This window comes from Cutaneotrichosporon oleaginosum (genome assembly GCF_008065305.1).
Source record: "Cutaneotrichosporon oleaginosum strain ATCC 20508 chromosome Unknown ATCC20508_contig03, whole genome shotgun sequence".
Taxonomy (NCBI): domain Eukaryota; kingdom Fungi; phylum Basidiomycota; class Tremellomycetes; order Trichosporonales; family Trichosporonaceae; genus Cutaneotrichosporon; species Cutaneotrichosporon oleaginosum.
In genome coordinates this window covers 2097909-2119189 of record NW_027072172.1, presented here as the reverse complement: position 1 = coordinate 2119189, position 21281 = coordinate 2097909, and the positions used below count along the sequence as shown (strand labels likewise).

The 21281-nt window shown below is 60.4% G+C and overlaps 9 protein-coding genes across 9 annotated transcripts; 7 read left to right on the top strand and 2 right to left on the bottom strand.

Moving 5' to 3' along the window:
* Window positions 1-873: 873 nt before the first annotated feature.
* Window positions 874-5718, top strand: COLE_04044 (uncharacterized protein; the record flags this gene model as incomplete). The annotated part of the gene is made up of 3 exons (XM_018421076.2): window positions 874-1777; window positions 1811-1980; window positions 2017-5718. The coding sequence occupies 3 exons, from the start codon at window positions 874-876 to the stop codon at window positions 5716-5718; spliced, it is 4776 nt and encodes a 1591-aa protein (XP_018282589.1).
* Window positions 5719-5923: 205 nt separating this feature from the next.
* Window positions 5924-8434, bottom strand: COLE_04043 (uncharacterized protein; the record flags this gene model as incomplete). The annotated part of the gene is made up of 2 exons (XM_018425882.2): window positions 5924-8338; window positions 8411-8434. 2 exons carry the CDS (start codon window positions 8432-8434, stop codon window positions 5924-5926), a joined length of 2439 nt encoding a protein of 812 aa, XP_018282588.1.
* Window positions 8435-9638: 1204 nt separating this feature from the next.
* COLE_04042 (uncharacterized protein) lies at window positions 9639-11220 on the top strand (the record flags this gene model as incomplete). Its single annotated transcript, XM_018424904.1, has 7 exons — window positions 9639-9703; window positions 10058-10191; window positions 10235-10365; window positions 10405-10464; window positions 10499-10749; window positions 10824-10924; window positions 11018-11220. 7 exons carry the CDS (start codon window positions 9639-9641, stop codon window positions 11218-11220), a joined length of 945 nt encoding a protein of 314 aa, XP_018282587.1.
* Window positions 11221-13350: 2130 nt separating this feature from the next.
* On the top strand, window positions 13351-14524 carry COLE_04041 (uncharacterized protein; the record flags this gene model as incomplete). Its single annotated transcript, XM_018421715.2, has 5 exons — window positions 13351-13414; window positions 13474-13615; window positions 13668-14030; window positions 14174-14299; window positions 14365-14524. 5 exons carry the CDS (start codon window positions 13351-13353, stop codon window positions 14522-14524), a joined length of 855 nt encoding a protein of 284 aa, XP_018282585.1.
* A 300-nt stretch (window positions 14525-14824) lies between these two features.
* On the bottom strand, window positions 14825-16388 carry COLE_04040 (uncharacterized protein; the record flags this gene model as incomplete). The annotated part of the gene is made up of 2 exons (XM_018425065.1): window positions 14825-15850; window positions 15882-16388. The coding sequence occupies 2 exons, from the start codon at window positions 16386-16388 to the stop codon at window positions 14825-14827; spliced, it is 1533 nt and encodes a 510-aa protein (XP_018282584.1).
* Window positions 16389-16566: 178 nt separating this feature from the next.
* Window positions 16567-18084, top strand: COLE_04039 (uncharacterized protein; the record flags this gene model as incomplete). Its single annotated transcript, XM_018421714.2, has 7 exons — window positions 16567-16592; window positions 16640-16666; window positions 16712-16852; window positions 16898-16947; window positions 16991-17017; window positions 17127-17407; window positions 17449-18084. 7 exons carry the CDS (start codon window positions 16567-16569, stop codon window positions 18082-18084), a joined length of 1188 nt encoding a protein of 395 aa, XP_018282583.1.
* A 233-nt stretch (window positions 18085-18317) lies between these two features.
* On the top strand, window positions 18318-18653 carry COLE_04038 (uncharacterized protein; the record flags this gene model as incomplete). The annotated part of the gene is made up of 1 exon (XM_018425064.1): window positions 18318-18653. One exon carries the CDS (start codon window positions 18318-18320, stop codon window positions 18651-18653), a length of 336 nt encoding a protein of 111 aa, XP_018282582.1.
* A 980-nt stretch (window positions 18654-19633) lies between these two features.
* Window positions 19634-20090, top strand: COLE_04037 (uncharacterized protein; the record flags this gene model as incomplete). The annotated part of the gene is made up of 2 exons (XM_018426272.2): window positions 19634-19980; window positions 20015-20090. 2 exons carry the CDS (start codon window positions 19634-19636, stop codon window positions 20088-20090), a joined length of 423 nt encoding a protein of 140 aa, XP_018282581.1.
* A 75-nt stretch (window positions 20091-20165) lies between these two features.
* Window positions 20166-20429, top strand: COLE_04036 (uncharacterized protein; the record flags this gene model as incomplete). Its single annotated transcript, XM_018427243.2, has 1 exon — window positions 20166-20429. The coding sequence occupies one exon, from the start codon at window positions 20166-20168 to the stop codon at window positions 20427-20429; it is 264 nt and encodes an 87-aa protein (XP_018282580.1).
* Between the last annotated feature and the right edge of the window lie 852 nt (window positions 20430-21281).

Here is a 21281-nt window from a genome sequence, read left to right as displayed (position 1 = left end):
CGGCGGACTGCGGAGGGCTCGGCGCACTTTCGGGGGCCGCAAGCCCTTGTATCATTCTCCATTCTCCAGTTGATGGGTACGCCGGCCTATGGCCTACGCGGCCTACGGAGTCCAACGGAAGGAGATGATTTGGCGTCCTGGACCTAAGGTATCAAGGGGCCAAGCAAGACGCGCGAGGAACCAGTGGCAAGTGGCGTCCCGCATTGAAACGCATTCAAAATCTTGCGAACGTGTTGAGAATTTCTGATTCGCATTCCCGCGGCCAGCGAGGTACGCAGGTACGCAGGAACCAATGTTCCTTCCACTGCCCACTGGCCCACAATGAACATATCGAGTCTACAGTAGATACATTGCGGCCCTCACACCTCCAGCCTGCCTTATCAGTCGGCGTACCGCGTACCGGCGTTGAGTACGCACCGCCGAGCACTGCTAGCGCTACCGAGAGGCGCTGCCCCCGTACCCTGAGGGAGGACGCGGTGGCTGCGTTCGCCGGCGAGGAGAGAGGGGAGAAGCGGTCCGAGCGGGGGAACGCGGGTCAAGTGGGAGCCCTGACAACCCTGGTGGCCTACTCTGTCTGTCCCCCCCCCCCCGCACGCGCGACGTGGTTTGCACAGTTCTTGGGTTGGAGGGAAGGTGGTCAGTCTCACTTGTCATCTGCATCGCTGTTCACTCTTGCTCATCATTTGATTACTACTCTTCAACTAGCCCGGCATTGTTCTCGTAGTCATCATACATCACTGCATCACAGTCAACATCTCCGTCTCCATCAGCATTCACTCCGCTCCCTTCATCACCCACGCCCGCCATCACGTTTCCTCATTGTCTCTCTCTCTCTCACTCTCACTCTCTCTCGGCATTGTCCGGCCGCCCACTATGGCGCACCCAAGAGACGACCGGTACGCTTACGGCGACCCGTACGCTGGCCCAAGCAACTACATGTCGCACCCGCTGGACGACTCTGCATCAGCCTCGACAAGTACAGCGGCGCTCAACTCGTCGCAGCAAAGATACTATGACACGTTTGACACAGACGAGTTTGACCCGAATGCGATCGACCCCGCTCTGCGGCTGCGCACAACGCGCACAGCGCACAGCGTCATCGCAGAGAGTATCCGATCAGAGGATGCGAGGATGCACCGCAAGCGCTCGCGGCTGTTGCGGCATCTTACGCGCAAACGCCGGCGTCGTCGCGAGGAAAGCGACGACAAGACTGATTCCAACGACAAGGAGGAGTTAAGGATGCCGACCATCGCGCACAGCGAGGCCGGCGGGTCGCAGGCCGGTACCTCCGTTGCAGGCGACGAACCGGCACCGCCGCGACCGACCGATGAGCCCAAGGTCAAGGGCAAGAGACCTCTGCCTCGCCGCTCCGTGTATGTCAATGTACCCCTTCCAACGAGTGCGCTCGACCACAGCGGCGAGCCCGTAGTGCGGTACGCGCGAAACAAGGTCCGCACTTCCAAATACACACTCTTTACCTTCCTACCACGCAATCTCTTCGAGCAGTTCCACCGCGTCGCCAACATCTATTTCCTCGGCCTCGTCATCCTGCAGCTGTTTCCGATCTTTGGAGCTACGACGCCTCAGATTGCAATGCTGCCTCTCGTCGCCATCCTGGGTATGACTGCCATTAAGGACGCAGTTGAGGACTGGCGTCGCGCTAGACTCGACGAGGAGGTCAACACCAGCGCAGCCACCAAGCTCGGTAACTGGAAGAACGTGAACCAGCCCACCGACCCCCGCAACTGGTTCGAGCGGCTGTTTCACCTTGGCCCAAGTGAGCTCAAATGGCGATGGCAGCTGACAGCAGATCCCCAAAAGCCTTCCAAAGGCGTGCGCAAACTGCGCGAGGCCGAGGCTCGCACCGGGAAGCAAATCATCATGGAGCGCGTGTCAAAGGAGCTCAACCAAGAGGACATCCAGCTCGACGATGCACCCCGGGAAACGCTGCAACCGCCAACATCACAACAGTACCCATCCGTGAGTCGCGAGTATTAAGACGAAAGCTGAATGCAGACCGAGTCCATTCCGGGCGTGCATCTCCCCTATCGCCCGCGTGCAATTTCCGTATCGTCGACAGCACCGAGCGCGACCTCGCGGCGGAGCGCCGGGGTTGTCGACTACTCACGGCGTACTGCTGGAACAGCGCAGTGGGAACGGACGCTCTGGAAGAAGTTAGAGGTCGGCGACCTCGTTCTCCTCCGTGACAACGAGCAGATCCCTGCTGACGTCGTCGTTCTTGCTACGTCAGACTCTGACGGGCTGTGTTTCGTCGAGACGAAAAACCTTGATGGCGAGACCAATTTAAAGCCGCGCAAGGCTGTCAAGGCTACTGCGCAGATCCGCAGCGAGGAGGACCTCGAGCACTCGGGATTTGTGCTGGACTCGGAACCACCACACGCCAACCTCTACTCGTACAACGGAGTGTTGCGCTATCGCCCAATCGGCGATGGTCGGCTCAGTGCAGGCGAGGAGAAGGTCGAGCCTGTCACAATCAACGAGCTGCTGTTGCGTGGCTGTACGATTCGCAATACGAAATGGGTCATCGGCCTTGTCGTGTTCACCGGCGCCGACACCAAAATCATGCTCAACGGCGGTGACACTCCGTCTAAGCGTAGCAAGATCGAGCGCGAAACCAACTTCAACGTCATCATGAACTTCATCATTCTGATGGTGCTGTGTCTGTTGACTGCGATTCTTCACGGCGTTTACCGATTAAAGGACGACACGAGTGCCAAGTACTATGAGATTGGCGCCGCCGTCTCGGACAGCGTGATTCTCGATTCAGTCGTCATCTTCGTGTCGTCCCTCATTGTGTTCCAAAACATTGTGCCGATTTCGCTCTACATCACCATCGAAATCGTCAAGACGATTCAGGCGTTTTTCATCTTCCAGGACATTGAGATGTACTACGCGCCGTACGACACTCCATGCGTGCCCAAGACTTGGAACATCTCAGACGACCTCGGCCAGATCGAGTACGTTTTCTCCGACAAGACGGGTACCCTCACGCAAAATGTCATGGAGTTCAAGAAATGCTCGATTCAGGGCGTCTCGTTCGGTGAGGGTATCACGGAGGCCATGCTCGGCGCTGCCAAGCGCGAGGGGAAGGACCTCGGCATGACGATGGAGGACCAGGCCGAGGAACTAGAGGAGTACAAGGAGACTATGGTCAACACTATGAAGCGCGCCTTCAAGAACCGCTTCCTACGCGAAGAGCAGCTCACGCTCGTTGCCCCGAGTCTCGCCCAGAGACTCGCGGACGAGCAGGATCCGCTGCGTCCACACATAATCTCGTTCTTCCGCGCTCTTGCGCTCTGCCACACCGTGTTGTCCGACAAGCCTGAGCCTGAGGACAAGCCATTTTGCCTGGACTACAAGGCTGAGAGCCCGGACGAGGCCGCGCTCGTCGGTGCGGCTCGCGACGTCGGGTTCCCCTTCGTCACGCGCAACACGCACAAGGTCGACATCGAGGTTCTTGGCATCCCGGAGCGTTGGACGCCATTGCGTGTTCTTGAGTTCAACTCTACCCGCAAACGTATGAGCGTGATTATTCGCAGCCCTGAGGGGCAGATCGTACTCTACTGCAAGGGTGCGGACAGCGTCATCTACGAGCGACTCGACAAGAACCACGACGAGGAGCTCAAGCAGACGACACTCAAGGACCTCGAAACTTTCGCCAACGCGGGCCTGCGTACGCTCTGCATCGCCTATCGCAACATGAGTGAGCAGGAGTTCGAGCGGTGGTCAAAGCAGTTCGACGAGGCCAGTGCGGCGGTCAACGACCGCGACGACAAGATCGACAAGGCGTGCGAGGTCATTGAGCACAGTCTCACGATCCTCGGCGCGACGGCCCTGGAGGACAAGCTGCAGGAGGGTGTGCCCGACGCCATCGCCATGCTGCACCAGGCTGGCATTAAGCTCTGGATCTTGACGGGTGACAAACTGCAAACGGCCATCGAGATCGGCTACTCGTGCAACCTGCTCACGAATGACATGGAGGTGATGATCATCTCAGCCGACTCACCAGAAGGAGCACGAGCACAAATCGAAGGCGGCTTGAACAAGATTGCGTCGACACTCGGCCCTCCTCCCACCAAGGGCGCGGGCAAGATTTACACTGCGGGCATGAACCCCGCGGCTGAGTTTGCCGTGGTCATCGACGGAGAGAGCTTGAGATACGCGTTGGATCCCGCTCTCAAGCCTCTGTTCCTTTCGCTTGGGACGCAGTGTGCGGCAGTCATCTGCTGCCGTGTATCGCCGGCCCAAAAGGCCCAGACCGTCAAGCTTGTTAAGGATGGCTGCAACGCGATGACGCTGAGCATCGGTGACGGCGCCAACGACGTGGCCATGATCCAGGAGGCTAACGTCGGCGTCGGGTTGTTCGGCCTCGAGGGCTCGCAAGCGGCAATGTCGGCTGACTACGCCTTTGGACAGTTCCGATTCCTCACACGGCTGCTGCTGGTCCATGGACGCTGGTCGTATGTCCGCGTGGCCGACATGCACGCCAACTTCTTCTACAAGAACGTTATCTGGACGTTGGCCATGTTCTGGTTCCTCATCTTCAACTCGTTTGACGCGACGTACCTGTTCGAGTACACTTTCGTGCTGCTCTACAACCTCATCTTCACATCGTTGCCCGTCGGCATTCTCGGCGCATTTGACCAGGACACAAATGCCGTGTGCTCGATGGCGTTCCCGCAACTGTACCAGAGAGGAATCAAGGGCTTGGACTACACAAGACTCCGATTCTGGCTGTACATGCTGGATGGGCTGTACCAGTCGGCGATCATATTCTTCATTCCGTTCTTCATTTACGGGGACGGCACCACATGGTCGTGGAGCGGTCGCGACACGAACGACTTGTACGACCTGTCGTCCGCGATTGCGGCGTCTGGTGTCTTTGCAGCCAACCTGTACGTCGGCATCAACACGCGGTACTGGACCTTCATCCCGTGGATCGTCATTCCAGTCTCCACACTCGCCGTCTTCGTCTGGATCGCCGTGTACTCGTACATGGCCAATTTGGCGTACTACGCTGTCGTCTCGATCATCTTCCCAACGTTCACGTTCTGGGCCACCGTCTTGTTCACCGTCATGGTCGCTGTTGCGCCACACTGGCTCCTCCGTGCGATCAAGCAATCCTACTTCCCCATCGACAAGGACATCATCCGTGAGGCCTGGGTCGGCGGCGACCTCAAAGACCAGCTCGGTGTACCGCACCGCAAGCGCCGCCGCCGCCTGCACCCTGACATCGAGGGGGCAGCCTACGCGTACAAGCCGCGCCCCACTCCTGTCGAGACACGCCTCGACAGCCCCACCCGCCCCTCCGAGCCGCTGCTGCATGAGCGTGCGCCCAACACGGACTCCGGTGGCCCCCCGACGCCAACGAGCCCCACGCCGCGCCCCGACGCCGCGTGGCCCAACACGCTGGCCTCACAGGCATGGCCGCAAGCCCAGGCCCAGGCCTACGATGCCACCCCCTGGAACGCCGAGTCCCAGCGCTGGCACGACACTCCTTCCTCTGGACATTCTCCCGCTGACCGGCTCTCACCCGCCGAGCGCTCGCCGGCCGAGCGCCAGGCCCCCTTGTCCTCCCAACCACAACGCCGCCAGCCGCCCACAGCCTGGGGTAACCCCGACTTCACGGCTAACACTGCGTGGCAGAACCGCCCGCCCTCCGAGTTTGACGAGAACTACGCGGGGCGCGCCGTGTAATGTACCTGTACACTATGCATAGATGCTGGACTTTGTTACTGGGATGCGGGGTATGCATGGGATCGTGGACACAATTGGGTTGCAACAGTATCAGTTTCTAGTGCCGCGCCCAGTGCTTGAGTAAGCCTACGTTTCTTTGCAACACTGACCGCCGAATAAACCCCATGCAGCTGTGCAAGACATCACATTACGACACTAAAATGTATTACAGCTCGCGCACGCGCAGAATAAGGTTAACAAGCACGCTGCCGATGAGGGAGACGCAGAGGGCGGTGGGGCCGTACTTGTCGTGGTAGTCGACGGCGCGGCGCGCTCGGATGCGCAGGACGCGCCACGCATACATGACACCCGAGTATGCGGTGGCAAGCAGCGCGGTGAAGGTGAAGCAGGCGGCGGCGACGAAGCCGACCGTGTCGTCCGCGGGCACGAAGTTGATGAGGGCGATAGACACGGCCGAGAGGAGGACGGCAAAGTGGAGCCACTTGAGGAACGTGCGCTCGGTCGCGAAGATGACCTTGGGCTCGATACGCACGGGGATGGCGATGCGCTTGCCCGCCGGCGCCTGGAACTCGGTCGTGTACACGACGGAGTCCGCTTCCTCGCGCTCTTCGTCAGCGTCGTCGGCGTCCGCGTCCTCCTCCTCGGACGCGCGCCGCCCCCGCTTCGCCGCGTCCTGCAGCTTGGCGTCGAGCGCCGATACGTTCGAGTCGAACCGGTTCGACGGCTGCAGCGGGTCCACGCCCAGCCCGCGCTGGTACTTCTTGGGCGCGGGGCGCTGGAAGCCGCTCGAGTCGGGCCCAGAGCGCAGGTTGCGCTCACGGTGCTCGCGCGCCGCACGCGCCTCCTCGGCGGCCTCGGCTGGCAAGCGCAGATGTGCGTCCTCGTTGCTCGCCGACGCCTCGACGAGGTACTCGTCGTCTTCGCCCTCGGATACCGGCTCCTGGTACGTGGTTGAGCCATCCATGTGCGGCGAGTGCGGCTGCGAGCTGCTCTCAGCGCTGTGCGTCTGCGACACGGGGCGCTCGATGAGCACGCGCGAACGCGCGCTCGGCTGCTTCCGGATGTCCTGGTCCATCTGCGGCAGCCAGAAGGGAACGAGGTCGACACGCTCGGGGAGCAGCGTCGCGCAGCCGTGGATGAACTTTGAGAACTTGGGGACGGCCTCGACGAGGTGCGAGTTGACGAGGTCACGGATCCACTGCGGCGGTTCCTCGCCCACACGCGTCGCCAGCTTGACCTCGAGGATGGCGTAGGGGAAGATTTCCTTGTCCTCCTTCTTGATGGTGGGGAACGGGAAGTCGATGCCCATGTCCGTGCGGCGCCAGTTGCCGTTCGTGCGATCGACGCCGTCGAAGTTGTCCTCGCGCACAAGCGTGAGCTCCGTGTCCAGCGAGATGCGCACAGACGCGTTGCCGGGCAGCTGGAACGCCGTGCGGTTGTAGAACGAGCGCATGACGGGCCGAAGCTTGCGCGTGACGATAGCGTACTGGATTTCGTCGGCTAGCTGCTTCATGTTCTCAACCTCCTTCTCCGTCTTCTTGCCCTTGGCGACAAGGGCATCAAACTCCTCGTCCATCGTGTACCGACCCGCGCAGAAGTCGTTGAGCTTGTCCTCCTTGATGGTGAAGCGCTCCTTGACAGACTTCTCGCCGGTCCAATCTTCGCGGTGCGTCTTGCGCTCGACGAAAACGACCTTGCCATCCACGTCACCGTACCAGCGCATGCGGATAGCTTCCGCGCCCTCGGTCTTCTCGAGACGGCCGAGGTACAGCTCAAGGTCCTCGTTGTCGTAGTAGATAGATGTGATGGCCGAGTCCTTGACGTTGAACTCCTTGTTCGGGTCGAAGACGAGAACGGGGAGGTGCTTGAGGACGTTGAGTTTTAGCGGCACAATGTTCTCCTCGTGCACCCAGTACTTGGTAGTGCTGCGCACGAATGCGTTCTGGCTTCCACCAGCCGACGAGTCGCCCTCGACGGGGTGGCCACGGGTGCGCACGAGGTCGAACAGCTTGGAGAGCTTGACGATAACAACGTCGTAGTTCATCTTGTAGAAGGGGTGCTTCTCCAAGACCTCCTTGTTGAACGACGGCTTCAGCTGGAAGCCCGTGAGCTTGTCGTGCTTCTTGACAATCTTGACGAAACCAGTGAAGTTGAGCTTCGTAAAGAGTGCAAGGTCATGCACATCGGCGACAAGTACAGCGACCTCCTCCTCGAGCTCCTTAAAGCGCTCCTCAATCTCATCGAGGCTGAGCTGGTCGTCATCGTCGTCCCCACGGTCGTCGTCGTCATCATCTGAGCCTCCGTCCTCGTCTGCATAGTTGTCGACCTGCGCCTCGACCTCGCGTTCTGTTGGCTGCTCGTTGGACGACACGTCGTCGCTGCTGTCATCGGCATTGGCCTTAGCGACGAGGGCGTGAACCTCCTTCTCGAGCTTATCGATGCGAAGATTAATCTCCTGCGCCTTTTGGCGCTGGAAGTTCTCACACTTCTCAAGCTCGCGCGTGAGAGAAGCTACAAACTCGGCCTCAGCCTCGGTTGTCCATGGCAGACTGTTCTTGATCTGCTTCTTGAGCGCCGAGTAGTTGATGTACTGGTCCGCCCACTCGGCGTAACGCGAGTCCTGATGTTAGCCATGGCGGCCTGCTCAAGGCAGGACAGCCCTGCTAGCGGGCGCACCCAGCTCCGTGCTCACCTTGATACGACGTCCAAACTTCATCTCGACTTTAAGTCACGCTGCGTAGAGCGTGAGAAGTGTGACTGAAGAGAAAGTGCTTGGGCGACGGAAGACCGGAGGAAGAAATGGATGAGTGTCGTGCCGATGAGGTAGTGTGGCTTGGCGGGTGGAGTGGGGGTGCCGCCGGATAGGGGGAGCGGAGCGGTGGAGGGTTTGAGAATGAGATGGCCGTTGACTGCTGCCGCAAAACAAGTCGCGCTCGCTGGTGATGGCGATGGATGTTGAGAAGGTTGCGCAGACTGGAAGCAGAGTCAAAAGTTACGAGTAGCAAAAGAATGAGAGAGCGGAGTGAGACAGAGAGACGCCGGAGGAGGCAGATGGCCGAAGATGGTCGTCACTGGGTTGGACGTCACTGTTCCACCACACGCACGTTCGTCCCTCCACTCTGCGCCGTTTGTAGATCCCTGCCAAAACAGGACATGAATTCAGAGTCTCCCCTTCATCAAGCGACGCCACGTGTGTGATCCCCCTCCTCCTCCTCCTCCTCCTCGATCCTCCTCGATCCTCGTTTCACCTCTCCCATCACAAAGTCGGGCGTTCGAATCTTCGGATGTTCCACACCTACTACTTCTGCGGTCTATTTAGCCACAGGGTCCAGACATGCCAGACATTGCAGAGACCTTGGATGAGCCGGAACTCTGATTGCGACTTGCACCACATTGGCTGCTCACCCTCCGATCTCAGATCGCAACTGACTCTTGTCTGCAGCCGCAGGTCCCGAGAGATCGCGAGAGGCCATGAAGAGGTCGGGCATACTCTCGCTTACACGCGCCGCGGCCACGATACAGGTGAACACGCATATGCGACCGGAACGACGACCAAGTTATCCGAGTGTTGGAGGCGGACCAGTTGAAACCGAATTGGTCCGATTCATGATTCATGGCCACCCATTATCCGCAGCATTTGAGTGGTCAGCTGAGAGCCGAAATCGAGAGCTCAGAGTGCAAATGATGGGCTGGTACTCGCCCGTGCCTCAGGCGGCCCAGTGATACAGAGAGCAAAGAAACCCAAGCCCCCAGTGCAATCAGCGGCTTGGGTGGCGGCCGTGGCGCTGGTCTGATCACGATGCGATCTGATCGGATGTGCGGGTTTGCACGTCGCGGGTTGCTCGTGTGCCTCCGAGCCGCCCGCATTGGGCTCCGTCTCCGTACTCCCTCGGCCCTCGGGCCTCGGCTCGTGCACTGAAATGCGCACATTATGCATGCATGGTCGTATCGAGAAGGCCAGTGACAGATGGGCAACACAGCCCTCGTACGCCCGCTCTTTTGGGACGCGTTTGTCATGGATCATGGAGGCATTCCCCACCCAACCCCACATTTAGCTCTCACCACTCGACCTGGATATTACCCACTACACCAGCATTACTATTCTTGCGTTCCAACTCATCTCTCGCACTGGAATTCCCACGGCCCACACTCATCGCTCGACGCCCGCTCGCAACCATTCCCACATCTAGCACACCTCTCCACGTCTCCACGCTGCCTCTCCTTCGCTGTGTCCACCTCCGCACCCCGCCCACTCTCAGTTCGCCTAGCCTCGGCAGCATCGGCAGATTCCAAAGTCCCCGCTGCGCCACCACCCACCTCGCAGCGTTAGAAGCGTCAGTCACTCGCCCACTCACTCGTCCATTTGCTGTGTGCACGCCCCCAAGAACCAAGTTTCCATCCTTCGACCGCCCCTTCCCGCCTATCACCATCACCGTCACACCACCCGGCATGAACACACCACCGCCCGAGACCGTCAAGGCTCCCCTCATCAACGGGAATGCCGCCAGCGACGAAGAGGTCGCTAATACACCCCCGCCCATTAACCAAACCGCGCCCCCTCCTCGCGACGCGGTGCACTGCGCTTGCCGAGCACACGACGAGCCTCCCCTCGCTGTGCTGCTGCGCACGATGGACTTTGCCGCCTGGGTAAGGAAGGGTCTGTGCAACCACCCCGCTGACTAACAGAAACACCAATGCCAGCGCCGGAAAGACCTCGATCAGACACCTTACATCAACCACCCGATCGTGCGTGCGGAAGAGGCGCTGAGCTGACCAGCAGGCTGTCTCGAACATTCTTGCATCCTGTGGCGTGAACGACATCCACATCCTGCAGGCGGCCTTGCTACACGACACGGTGGAAGACACCCCTACCACCATAGAGGAAATCGAGGACGCATTCGGACCTCGTGTTGCCAGCATTGTTGCAGAGTGCACCGACGACGTCTCGCTCAGTGGACAAGAGCGCAAGGCCGAGCAGCTGCGCACCGCTCACAAGCGGAGTCGCGAAGCGCAGCAGGTCAAACTAGCTGAGTGAGTCGGCATGGAGGGAGATCGGCGTAATGTGTGGAATCGCATCTGAATTGCGGTATCCGCTGACACCGCAGCAAGCTGCACAACCTGGAGAGCATCCGCCGCTCGCCTCCCGTCGGCTGGGGTGTGCGCCGCATCCAGGCTTATTTTATGTGGGCGAAGCAGGTGACGGACGGTGAGTCGCGAGTCAGCCCGGCCTGTGTGTGCGCCGCATTACGCTGCCCGCAGCGGCGAGGCGCAACACGAGCCTTCCTCATGCTAACGCCAGTCTGCGCTCCGGCCAACCCGGAGCTCTCGCAGCGCTTGACGACGCTCTTCAAGACGGCATACACGCACGTCGACGGGCAGTACTTCCCGTGTCATCCGGAGATGTGCGGTCCGTTGACTGAGGAGGAGAAGGGGCGTGTCGACAGCCGCTTCGCGACGTGCAAGAGCGGCGAGGAGCCCTGCCCGCGCACGCTGTTCTTCTGAGTTTGAGGGGAGAGGAGATCACGGACTGGAACATATTCTCGGGCCGAGGTTTGCGGCCACCGCCGTCGTGTACCAACTTGTATCTTGGCACTACAGCCGTCATCGATCGTACAACAGAATACCATGCATTTAGTGATGTGATGGGGCGATGCCGAGCGGAGAGAGTGCGCCTTAGCGCCCTATGTCTCAGGCGGACAGCAACTCGAGCGATGCGCGCAGCACAGCGTCCACTACGATGTTACTGCTGCGCGGACCTCCGCGTCCGCCGTCTCGGTGACCGAGAGTGACCGAGGGCATGAGCTGCGGACTGCGTGAGAACAGTCACCATCGGAGTGGCATGAGAACAGATGAAGTAATAACGCTGGTGATCGGCTGTCGGCAAGTCAGTCTGGCCGCGCAAGGCGCAAGGCGCATGGCGCAGCCTCGGCGATCAGAAATAAGGAATCCGGCCTCACCGCTCTCCACGCTTCTGTCCAAACCACTCTGCCGCCGGCAGCCGAGTAGAATACATACACGGAATTGTGGATCTGTAGATGCGTCCTGTGATGCGAGTCTATTTGCTGGGCTTCTTGAGGTCACTCCCCCAAACAACCTTGCCTTCGTCGCTTGCAGCCTGTTGCGGAGCGTCCAGAATTGGGGTGTGTGGTGACATGTGTGGGATGGGGGCGTGGATTATCGCGGGCAGAAATTGGCGCGGTGCGAGGTGAGATTTGTGAGAAGCAAGTGTCAGCACGGTCCTTTGAGCGGCGAGGAGTGTGATCGTGAGAGGACTGGGAGGAAGGTCCGAAGGGCGGGGGGAGGGGGCACACTAGGGCCGACGCACCTCGAGCTTTGCCTGCACAAGCTTGCTGTTCTCGATTGCGGCGCGCTGGGCGCGCACCTCGTCAACCTTGCGCTTGAGGTCGGGTGAGAGGGACTGGAGTCAGGTGTCTGCGGGAAAGATATCGAACGTTGTAGAACTCCTCTTCGGTCGGCGTCGCCACTGGCGTCAGCGGGCCCATGCCGAGCATACCTTTCAATAGCGTGTAGCCGACGCCCATGACTGCATTAGCTGAGACGGCGGGGGCACGCACTGACGGACGTCACTGCGAGCCATCTGCCGTCAGCTTGGCTGTGGTGTTGCGTACTTTCCCCAGAGGATTTTGCCGGCGCCGGACATGTTGGTGGCCTTGTGGGAGAAGATGCGAGGCCGACGCCGAAGCGCCGAAGTCTGGTGGAGGGAGGAGATCGGAGAGTGGAAGGTCGCCACGCGAGAGCAAGGAGCGAGCTGCTAAAGTGGACCAATTGAAGTGGGTCGATTGGGAGCATTAGCGGGGGTATAAGAGTGGATTGCGTTGGATAAGGAATGACGTTATGCCCTTGTCCAGGCCCCCCCATAGCCCTTGCAGCCCAAGCCATTCCGCTCTCGGGGGCGGGGGACATGTGCAATGGGCACATGACAAGCAGGCGGTGCCAAGTGACCTCGGACTGTCGTCATCGACACACGACGAAAACACTCGCTGCGACATGGGGATCCGCGGCTCTGCTCTTACGTAGCTGCCATGCGCATGCATGCACTAAACGGAGGAGGTCCAGCCGATGTCGGCGCCGACTGATGGCGTATCACTGAGGAATTGAGGGGAAAGGGATGCAGCTTTTGCAGGGATGGTGGAAAGAGAGGTGGCTTCTGTCACTGCCAAAGAATACCCTGAGAACACGTTTGGGTGGACTCTGTCAAACTGATTCCGGCCCTGCGAATAGAGCAGTATTACCCTGCGATAGCGACTTGTTAATAGCCATTTGCTCCCACTCTCTACTCCCTTCAAGCTTCCTCTTCCACCCATCCACTCAACTCCACTCGTCCTCGTCGTATCCTCACTCTTCTCCTCCATCCTCCACACACTTGCTCCAACCTCACCATCCCATCCACCTCGGGTCACCTGCTCATCCTCTCTTCCCGTCGCACTTGACTCGCTTCAGCCCGCCCATCCCATCTTATCGAGTCGACTCATCTCCAGCAGCTACCACAGCGTATCTCGCCACCACCACGCACCTGACCTAGGCCCTTCAATCGCAATCGACACAAGGCCGTCCGTCACCCATCCTCTTTTTCTTGACTCGTCAACCACATCCCCAAACTTCCAACCCACCATGCCTCCCCCTCCTCCCGCTCCCCCCGTCTTCTACTCGTTCAAGGACAACCAAACCCTTGTCGGTGCGTAGTGCGAGGCACCGATAGTCCGACCGCTTTTGACACCGGCTGACTATACTCAGACTCCCTTGCCAACTTTGTCATAAAGGCGCAGCGTGATGCTGTCGACAAGCGTGGCAAGTTTACCATTGCCCTCTCCGGAGGCTCGTTGGCCGCAAACCTTCGCGGCTTGGCTGGCCAGCAGAACGTGCAGTGGGACAAGTGGTGTGTATAGCGTGACAAACGAACACGAGGAAGGGCGCAGCTAACATCCCAGGGAGGTCTTCTTCTGCGACGAGCGTGCCGTTCCTCTCGAGTCTGAGGATTCCAACTACCACTCCAACTACGTATCGTTCCTGCAGCACGTTCCAATCCCCAAGAATCAGATCCACACGATCAACCCCGAACACCTCGATGACCTTGAGGAGCTCGCAGATGACTACGAGAAGCAGCTCGTCAACCACTTTGCTGCCTCCAATGCCGCCCGCTACCCCACCTTTGACCTCATGCTCCTCGGAATGGGTGTCGAAGGCGAGACATGCTCTCTCTTTGCCGGCCACGAGGTCCTGTCGGAGCGGGATGCCTGGGTTACGAGCCTCGAAGACGCGCCTAATGGACCCAAGCGCCGTATCACCATGACGTGAGTGTCGCTACTTTAACTGACTGGTGGCGCCGCGATGACGCCGACGCGCATGTCATGTGCTGCTGCTTATCGTGGCATGCAACCGGTCGATCCACAGCCATCGCTACGCCCTCAGTTAGCACAGTCACTGACTACAACAGCATCCCCGTCCTAACGCACTGCTACCGCGCTGTCTTTGTCGTCTCGGGCCCAGAAAAGGCCGACCTTCTCCACACTGTTCTGGACGAGCCCGAGACGGGTCTTCCGTGCTCGCGCATTCGCCCTGCGTAAGTCTCGAGTACCTGGCGCACGGACGCGCTCGGGTAAAGCCTGCGATAAGACTAACGCCCAGCGCCCCGGGACTCGTGTTCTGGTTTGCCGACGCCGAGGCTGCCGCCAAGACTCAGTACCCGCCAACAACCTTCCGCTGGATCGACAACCAGAAGGAGGCAGAGGAGGCCGTCGCGCTTGCAAAGAAGCGCGCCGCTCAGAGGGCTGCCGAGCAGGAGTAATGGTTGCACGACACGCGGCTGCATTCCCGCCTGGCAGCTAGTTAGAAGGGCTCACGCCCAGACCCCGCCGAAACTGAGCGACAATGACCTGTAAGACTGGATAGAGTAGGGCACGCGACCATGCTGAGAATCTATGCATGGCTGCTCGTCGCAGGATATGGTGATACTGGTGGCGCAGGGTGGGGGAGAGGGCAATGAATTGAGATCTGCATTGTGCAATGTGCGAGAGGTGCGATGTGCGTGTGAGAAGAAGACTATGGAAGCTATATATATCGCAGTAATTGTGCGGCCATTGAGCATCTAGAAGCGGCAGCTGCCGGCCCAGCGCGGGAATGCGACAACGTCGCGCACGTTCGCCTGCCCTGTGACCCAACACACCCAGCGTTCCCAACCCATGCCCCATCCGCCATGCGGTGCGGATCCGAACCGCCGGAGGTCGAGGTACCACTGGTACTCATGTTCGGGGAGGCCATGGCGGGCGAGGCTGTCGCGAAGGGCGTCGAGACGGTGCTCGCGCATGCTCCCGCCCGCCATTTCGCCGATCCCGGGGAACAAGAGATCGAAGCAGGCCACAGTGGCCCCGGCCGCGGCGGCCGAGGAGGGAGTGGACGCATCAGCGTCTGAGGGGAGCATGTAGAACGGTTTCTGGGTAACGGGGTAGTGGGTCACAAAAACAGGCGTGCCAAAGTGCTCGCAGAGCCAGCGCTCGTGCTCGCTCGCCAGCCCCTCTCCGGGCGCCCGCTCAAACGGCCGCTCTTTGTGCTCGGTTTCGAGCAGCACCACTGCGTCCGCGTATGTCATCCGCTTGAAGGGCGTTGTGGCCGCCTCGAGGTGTGCGAGCGGCGTAGGCTCCTTGCACGGAGGAGGGAGCGGGGGGAGTCCGGCGCTGGCACGCTCCTCCGCCTCGGCGGCGACCTTGCTCGCGGCAATACGGCCGATATCTTCGCGCGCGCGGCGCGCCCGCCGAGAATCAGAGTGCAGCAGAGTGGAGACGGTATCCCGGACGCTGGCCTCGGCAATGTCCAGCAGGCTGTCGAGATTGTCGACGAACGCAACCTCGGCTTCGAGCATGTAGAACTCGGCGAGGTGGCGCGACGTCTGGCTCGGCTCGGCGCGGAACGCGGGCGAGAGCGTGTACGTGCGCCCGAGCGCGTGCGTCGGCGCCTCGAGATGCAGCTGTCCCGAGACGGTGAGGTTGACGGGGCGCGGGAAGAACGGCTCCTTCTGCACGCCGGGCAGGCTCTGCGCGACAGTGAACACCTCGCCGGCGCCTTCGCAGTCGTTGGCGGTCAAGATCGGCGTGTGGACATGCACAAACTCGTGCGCCTCCCGTCAGCGTCGAAGCGAATCGACGTACCTCGAACCAGTCGTGCCAGTCGCGGGCGAGAGCGTCGCGCACCCGCACCGTCGCGCCCATCGCACCCGTCCGGAAGCGGAGGTGGGCGTTTTCGCGCAGCACCGACGCGGGCAGCGCCTTCTTCTGGATAGGGTAGCCGTCGGACACGGGACCGAGGACAGTACCCGCGTCCACAAGGAGTTCGACGGCCTGGCCGGCGCCTTTGGATGGAGAGAGCGCGCCGGATAGGTGGACGGCCGTCCCAGGAGTGAGCTCGTCGGCCAGCGCGCGGGATGGGCCCTTCAGCACTGCTTGCAGTGTACCGCCGCTACCGTCGTCTAGTTCGGCGAACGCCACCTTCTTGTGAGATCGGAGGGAGCGAATCCACCCCGAGGCGGAGGTGGTAGCGTCGGATGAGGGCGAAGGGGAGGAAGAGGAGGAGGATGAGGACGCGGGAGAGGAAGAAGACGAGGAGGAAGACGCGGCCGCCTCAACAATCCCCCGAACCGTAGGCGCAAGGCCGCTCATCGCTCGTCGCGAGACCCGCATCGTGCTCGTTGTCGCTGCTGTTGTTGCTGTTGCGTCTTTGATCATCTCCAACTCGACTTTCTCAACCGGGCCGATTGGTTCCGCGTGGGACCCCGGACCTCCACTCTGACTTTGCTGTCATGAGCGCTCTTCCTTGCATTACCCATTACTCATCACGATGGCTAGCGACGACGAGGTTCCAGAGTAAGTGTGCTCGCTAGCTCTATTGTGTGGGACAGAGCTGACGGCAGACTTGTCGACGTCGACGAGGTCCCGGAGTACGTTGCCCATGAGGTCACTAGGGTGGAGCTGATGAGTGACAGACTCGTGGACGCTGGGGAAGCGGCGGCGCAGCCGAGGGAGCGGGCCCGCACCCCCATCGCCGTGCGCAAGATGGAGCGCGACAAGGTCCCCATTACGCTGTTGACGGGGTATCTCGGTGCAGGGAAGAGCACACTTTTGGAGTGAGTCGGTGGAGCGGGCAGTGGTGAGGGTGGAGCTAATTACAGCTACATCTTGACTGAGAACCACGGGTATCGGATCGCGGTGTGCATGAACGGTGAGCTAAATGAGCGTAGAAAGAGCTTATCAGCTAACGGCAGACTATGGTGATACAACGGACATCGAGGGTATGTCGACGACCAACTTTCCCATCTGTTCCGCCCCTTACACCTTCGTCCAGTCTTGCCTGTCCATTCCTCACCTGATTGCCTCTCTGGTTTCAGCCACTGACCCCAGCCAAGGCCCTACAGTTCTCCAATGATGACGGCACCGACCCCACAGCTCAGATGCTTGCCCTTCCCAACGGCTGCCTCTGTTGCAGCGTGAAGGATCTCGGCATCGCGGCCATTGAGGACATGGTGGCTGCCCAACGAGAGAAAATTGACTGGGTTGTGGTTGAACTGACGGGGCTCGCAGACCCTGCGCCAATCGCCAAGTCCTTTTGGGCTAACGAAGAGATGGGCGAACTAGAGCTGGACAGTGTCGTCTGCGTCGTGGACTCCAGAAACGTGCTCAATGTAAGCCGCGCACCTTGTGGATATGGACCAGCTAACAGCTGCAAATCGATGAGACGCGAGAAGATGGGAGTCCGAATGAGTGCCAGCGTCAGATTGCGTGCGCCGACGTGATCCTCCTCAACAAGACTGACCTGGTCACGCCCGAGGTTCTCGACGAAGTGGCATCGGCAGTCGCAGCAATCAATCCGACGTTACGGGTGTACAGGACAGACCACTCCCAGATTGGCCTGGAAAAGCTGTTCAACATACAAGCGTACGCTGTCCCTCCTCCCACCTCAGCAGCGGACGGATGCGCCGAGTGTGCCCACAGTGATGTGAACCACGCCCATACTCACGGGCATCACGCGCATGGAATCACAACTACCACCATTCCTCTTCCTCACCTCACTGCCCAGCAATTCGCGGAGCTCCACGATTTCCTCGAAGAATTCATCTGGGCTGGCAAGCTCCTTGTCGACGGAGCAGACGTTGTGTGGGACGGAGAGCGGCCTGAAATTCTCCGCACGAAGGGATACTTGGTCATCGATGGGGTCGAAAAGGTTGTGCAAGGCGTTGCCGACCTGTTCGAAATTCGCCCAGCGCTTGGGAGTGGCAACGCTGAGCCCAAACTTGTTTTTATTGGCCGCAGGGTAGACACGCGCTTGGGTGAAGTTGTGCGTGCCCGCTTGGGGCTATAGATGTACACTTTCAAGGACGTCTGAATGGGTGAACTCGTCGACTTGGTCTTCTGATGTGTTGTGCTCGCAGACCCGACGGATGATCGACAAGCTCGGTGTATCATATAGCCTCTCGCACCCGTGTCGTGCCGGCTTCGGCTTCCGTGCACGGGCCACACGCCGAGCTTAGGCCATCGTTGCCGCGTGCAAGATTTATACCAGATGAGTGACATGATCGTATATGCAACACACCCATGTCCGTCCGCGCTCGACTGCTTCTCCGCCCGGCGCTGCGCCTGATGCCTGCGCGTCTCGCCCTCGCCCAGCCCCCGCTCCAGAGCAATCAACATTTCCTCACCTGTTCTCCCCTACACGCCTCGAGTGTCTCGCGCTTGCCGCGGAAGTCGCCCCTCGACACAGGTCACAAAGATCTTCTTGCGCACGGCGAAGTGCAGATGAAGACCGCGATCCAGCCCTTTGACAGCTGGCGCATGATGGCTGCGAAGGTGTTTGGAATTGCTGGCGCCTACGTCTTCCTCGCCGGGCTCGCGGCTGGGGTGTGTTACGTCGGAGTCGTATTGTGGCCGTGAGTCATGACTGACACATGTGGCTAAGACAGGGGAGGCGAGGCAGCTAAGGCCGAAGACGAAGGAGGGGTAGAGAAGAAGGAGCAAGATAAGGTGTAGAAATGTAGGGCGATGGTCGGAGGGAGGAGGGGGGGAGGGTTTTCTTACACATATCTCTAAGTCGATAAGGCTCGAGATTCCGAGTGAGACGAGCTAGAAGTGTGATACTACTCTGCACGCTGTGCCTGTCCCACCATACCCCTTTGCCGCACAGCCGCGCGGGCGCTTCGCCCCGTGTTACATCTTCGGCGAGCGCGGACCATCGTATGCCTTCATCAAACTGAGATCGGTGCATCCCTTGCACATATAGATCTGGCAATCCCGCTCTTTCAGCACCACAATGTCTCCTCTCATTCCGAACGTGCTCCAGGCGGGTCGCCCCCGCCTCCAAGCCGATATTGCCGGCGCCGGCGCCGCCCGCGCCGCTGGGCGCGTACTCCGCGAGGCCGCCCGCCTTTTGCTCACCGGATTCTCAATGGGCGTCCTCACCCAGACCGAGAGGGTGTATCGGTATCTGTGGCGGTGAGTGTGGCCCGGTGTGGACCGGCGTACCCAATGTGGCCAGTTGCGGGCACGGAAGAACTGACACGTAGTCGCATGCGCCAGCCCCGAGTCAAGAAGGAGGAGCCGGAGCCGCGTTGATCGCGGTCGTTGAGCAGCTTAGTGCCCCTTCGTTCCATGCATCAGCAGTATTGTGATGTGCAGTGCGGCGCGGGTAAATAGTGCTGAAGACCAAGCGCCACGGTGCCTGGATTTGGCGTCTGCGCGGAGTTCTCGAGCTCACACTCGCGTCGCGCCGGCTTCGGCGCGCGGTTCATGCGCAGGGTGCTTCGTGAAACAGCGCTCGGCTTACCGTCAGGCCATTGCTCATATACCTGTCTCCTCCTGTGCTTCTCCACACAATTCTTTCACTCACGACACTCACCCTCCTCACCTCACCCAGTATGTCCCGCGCGATCTCCTGCCTCCGCCCAGCGCTCCTGGCGCGGACCCGGCCCCTCTCCCTCTCCATCGCCCGCCCGCACCCCCATCCCGGCACGGGTGCACGAACCCCCCTCGTGGCGCCCGCGCGTACATTTCTCTTCGGCCGCTCGCCACTCAACACGGGAGACAAGGACCTTCTGGACAACCCGGACAGGCGGCCGTCCAAACTGACCCCGCGCCCGGAGGACTCGTACTGGTCCTGGCTCGGCCGTGCGACCATTGTTGGTGTAGGCTCGATCGTCACCCTCGCCCTATTTGTATATCTGCTTTGGGTGACGGATTCGTTTTGGGGAATCGCGAAAGGTCGGTAAGTTGCATGAGATGAGCCCCGCTGACTCCTGTTACTTGGGTCGCAGTCGGTTTGTCGCCAATGATCAGAACAAGTGGGCGGAGGACGAGCGGACAGGGGACGAGTAGGAGAGGCGCTTCATGTATCTCACGACCAAGCAAGGCGTGTGACAAATACTCGGCGGGTGTGTCAGATTGTTGAAGATGATCAATGTCGGGCGAACGCCACTGATCGCCGCCACGGTGCCTGTGGGATCCATATTCGCGCTAACGCCATGTGCACACAATGTGTCTCGCCTGTGTGTACCTCTGCCGGCCGCGCGTTGGCTCGGCGAGCGAGTATCGACGTCCGCTCGGTCTCTGTTGGCAGCCGTGATCGCCGCGATTGGATATGTGATATCTCTCCCCTGGGGCATCGATGGGTCCATCGTCCCTTCGGTTCGCGCCTCACCCCTGCCCTGTCAGTAGCCACAAGATAAGTCAGATGTAAGCCGTGAAACCCAATTCATGCGGCCGCAGCCGGGTGTACAACTATTCGGCGCTCGGGAGGAGCTCCTGGGTCTTTGAGCAATCGCTATCGTCAGCGGGATGTTTCGGCATGGCGAGGCGAGGCGCGCTTGTGGTGTCACCCGCCCTCCTATGGCAGACGTACCGCGCAATGTGACCCGTTTCACTGCACTTGTAGCACTTCTTGGCCGAGTCGTCGCGCGGCGCTAGGCAGTCGCGCGCCAAGTGGTTGTCGCCGTTGCATCGGCTGGCGTCAGCGCCTTGCGGCTGGCGATCTTCATGCGCGCTCGATCACGGCGGCATGCACGGCATGCCCGAATCCTCGGGAATACGAGCCGGGCGGTCGGGAACAGGCCCGAAACGCCCACGACTGGGCAGAGATATGCCGAAAAGTCAGGATGTCAGGATGTCAGGGGACGCGGCGGCGGGCAGATAGGGCGGGCGAGTCGGCGCCGCCGCTAGATTTCGCGCCGCGTCCGACTCGTCTCGGCCAGCCTTGCAGCCGGCAGGTGCGGCGTGCTCTGCTCTCCGGCTCGCCCCGGGTGCTCTCTCGGCGACGAGCAGGCCCACCTGACGACCCCCGGTCCACGCTGAATCCCCCCTCGCAGCACTCACTAGCACTTGACTGGCGACCCGTCGGGGTTGGCGACGCGGGGTCGCGGCGGTCCGAACGCTCCGCGGCGCGTTGGGCACATACGTGCAATGTGACCTGGTCGTCCGCACTGGTAACACTTCTGGAAGGTCCCGAATCCCCCTCCGAAGCCCCCTCCGAATCCCCCCCCGTTCGCCCCAAAGCCGAGTGCGCCACGCAAA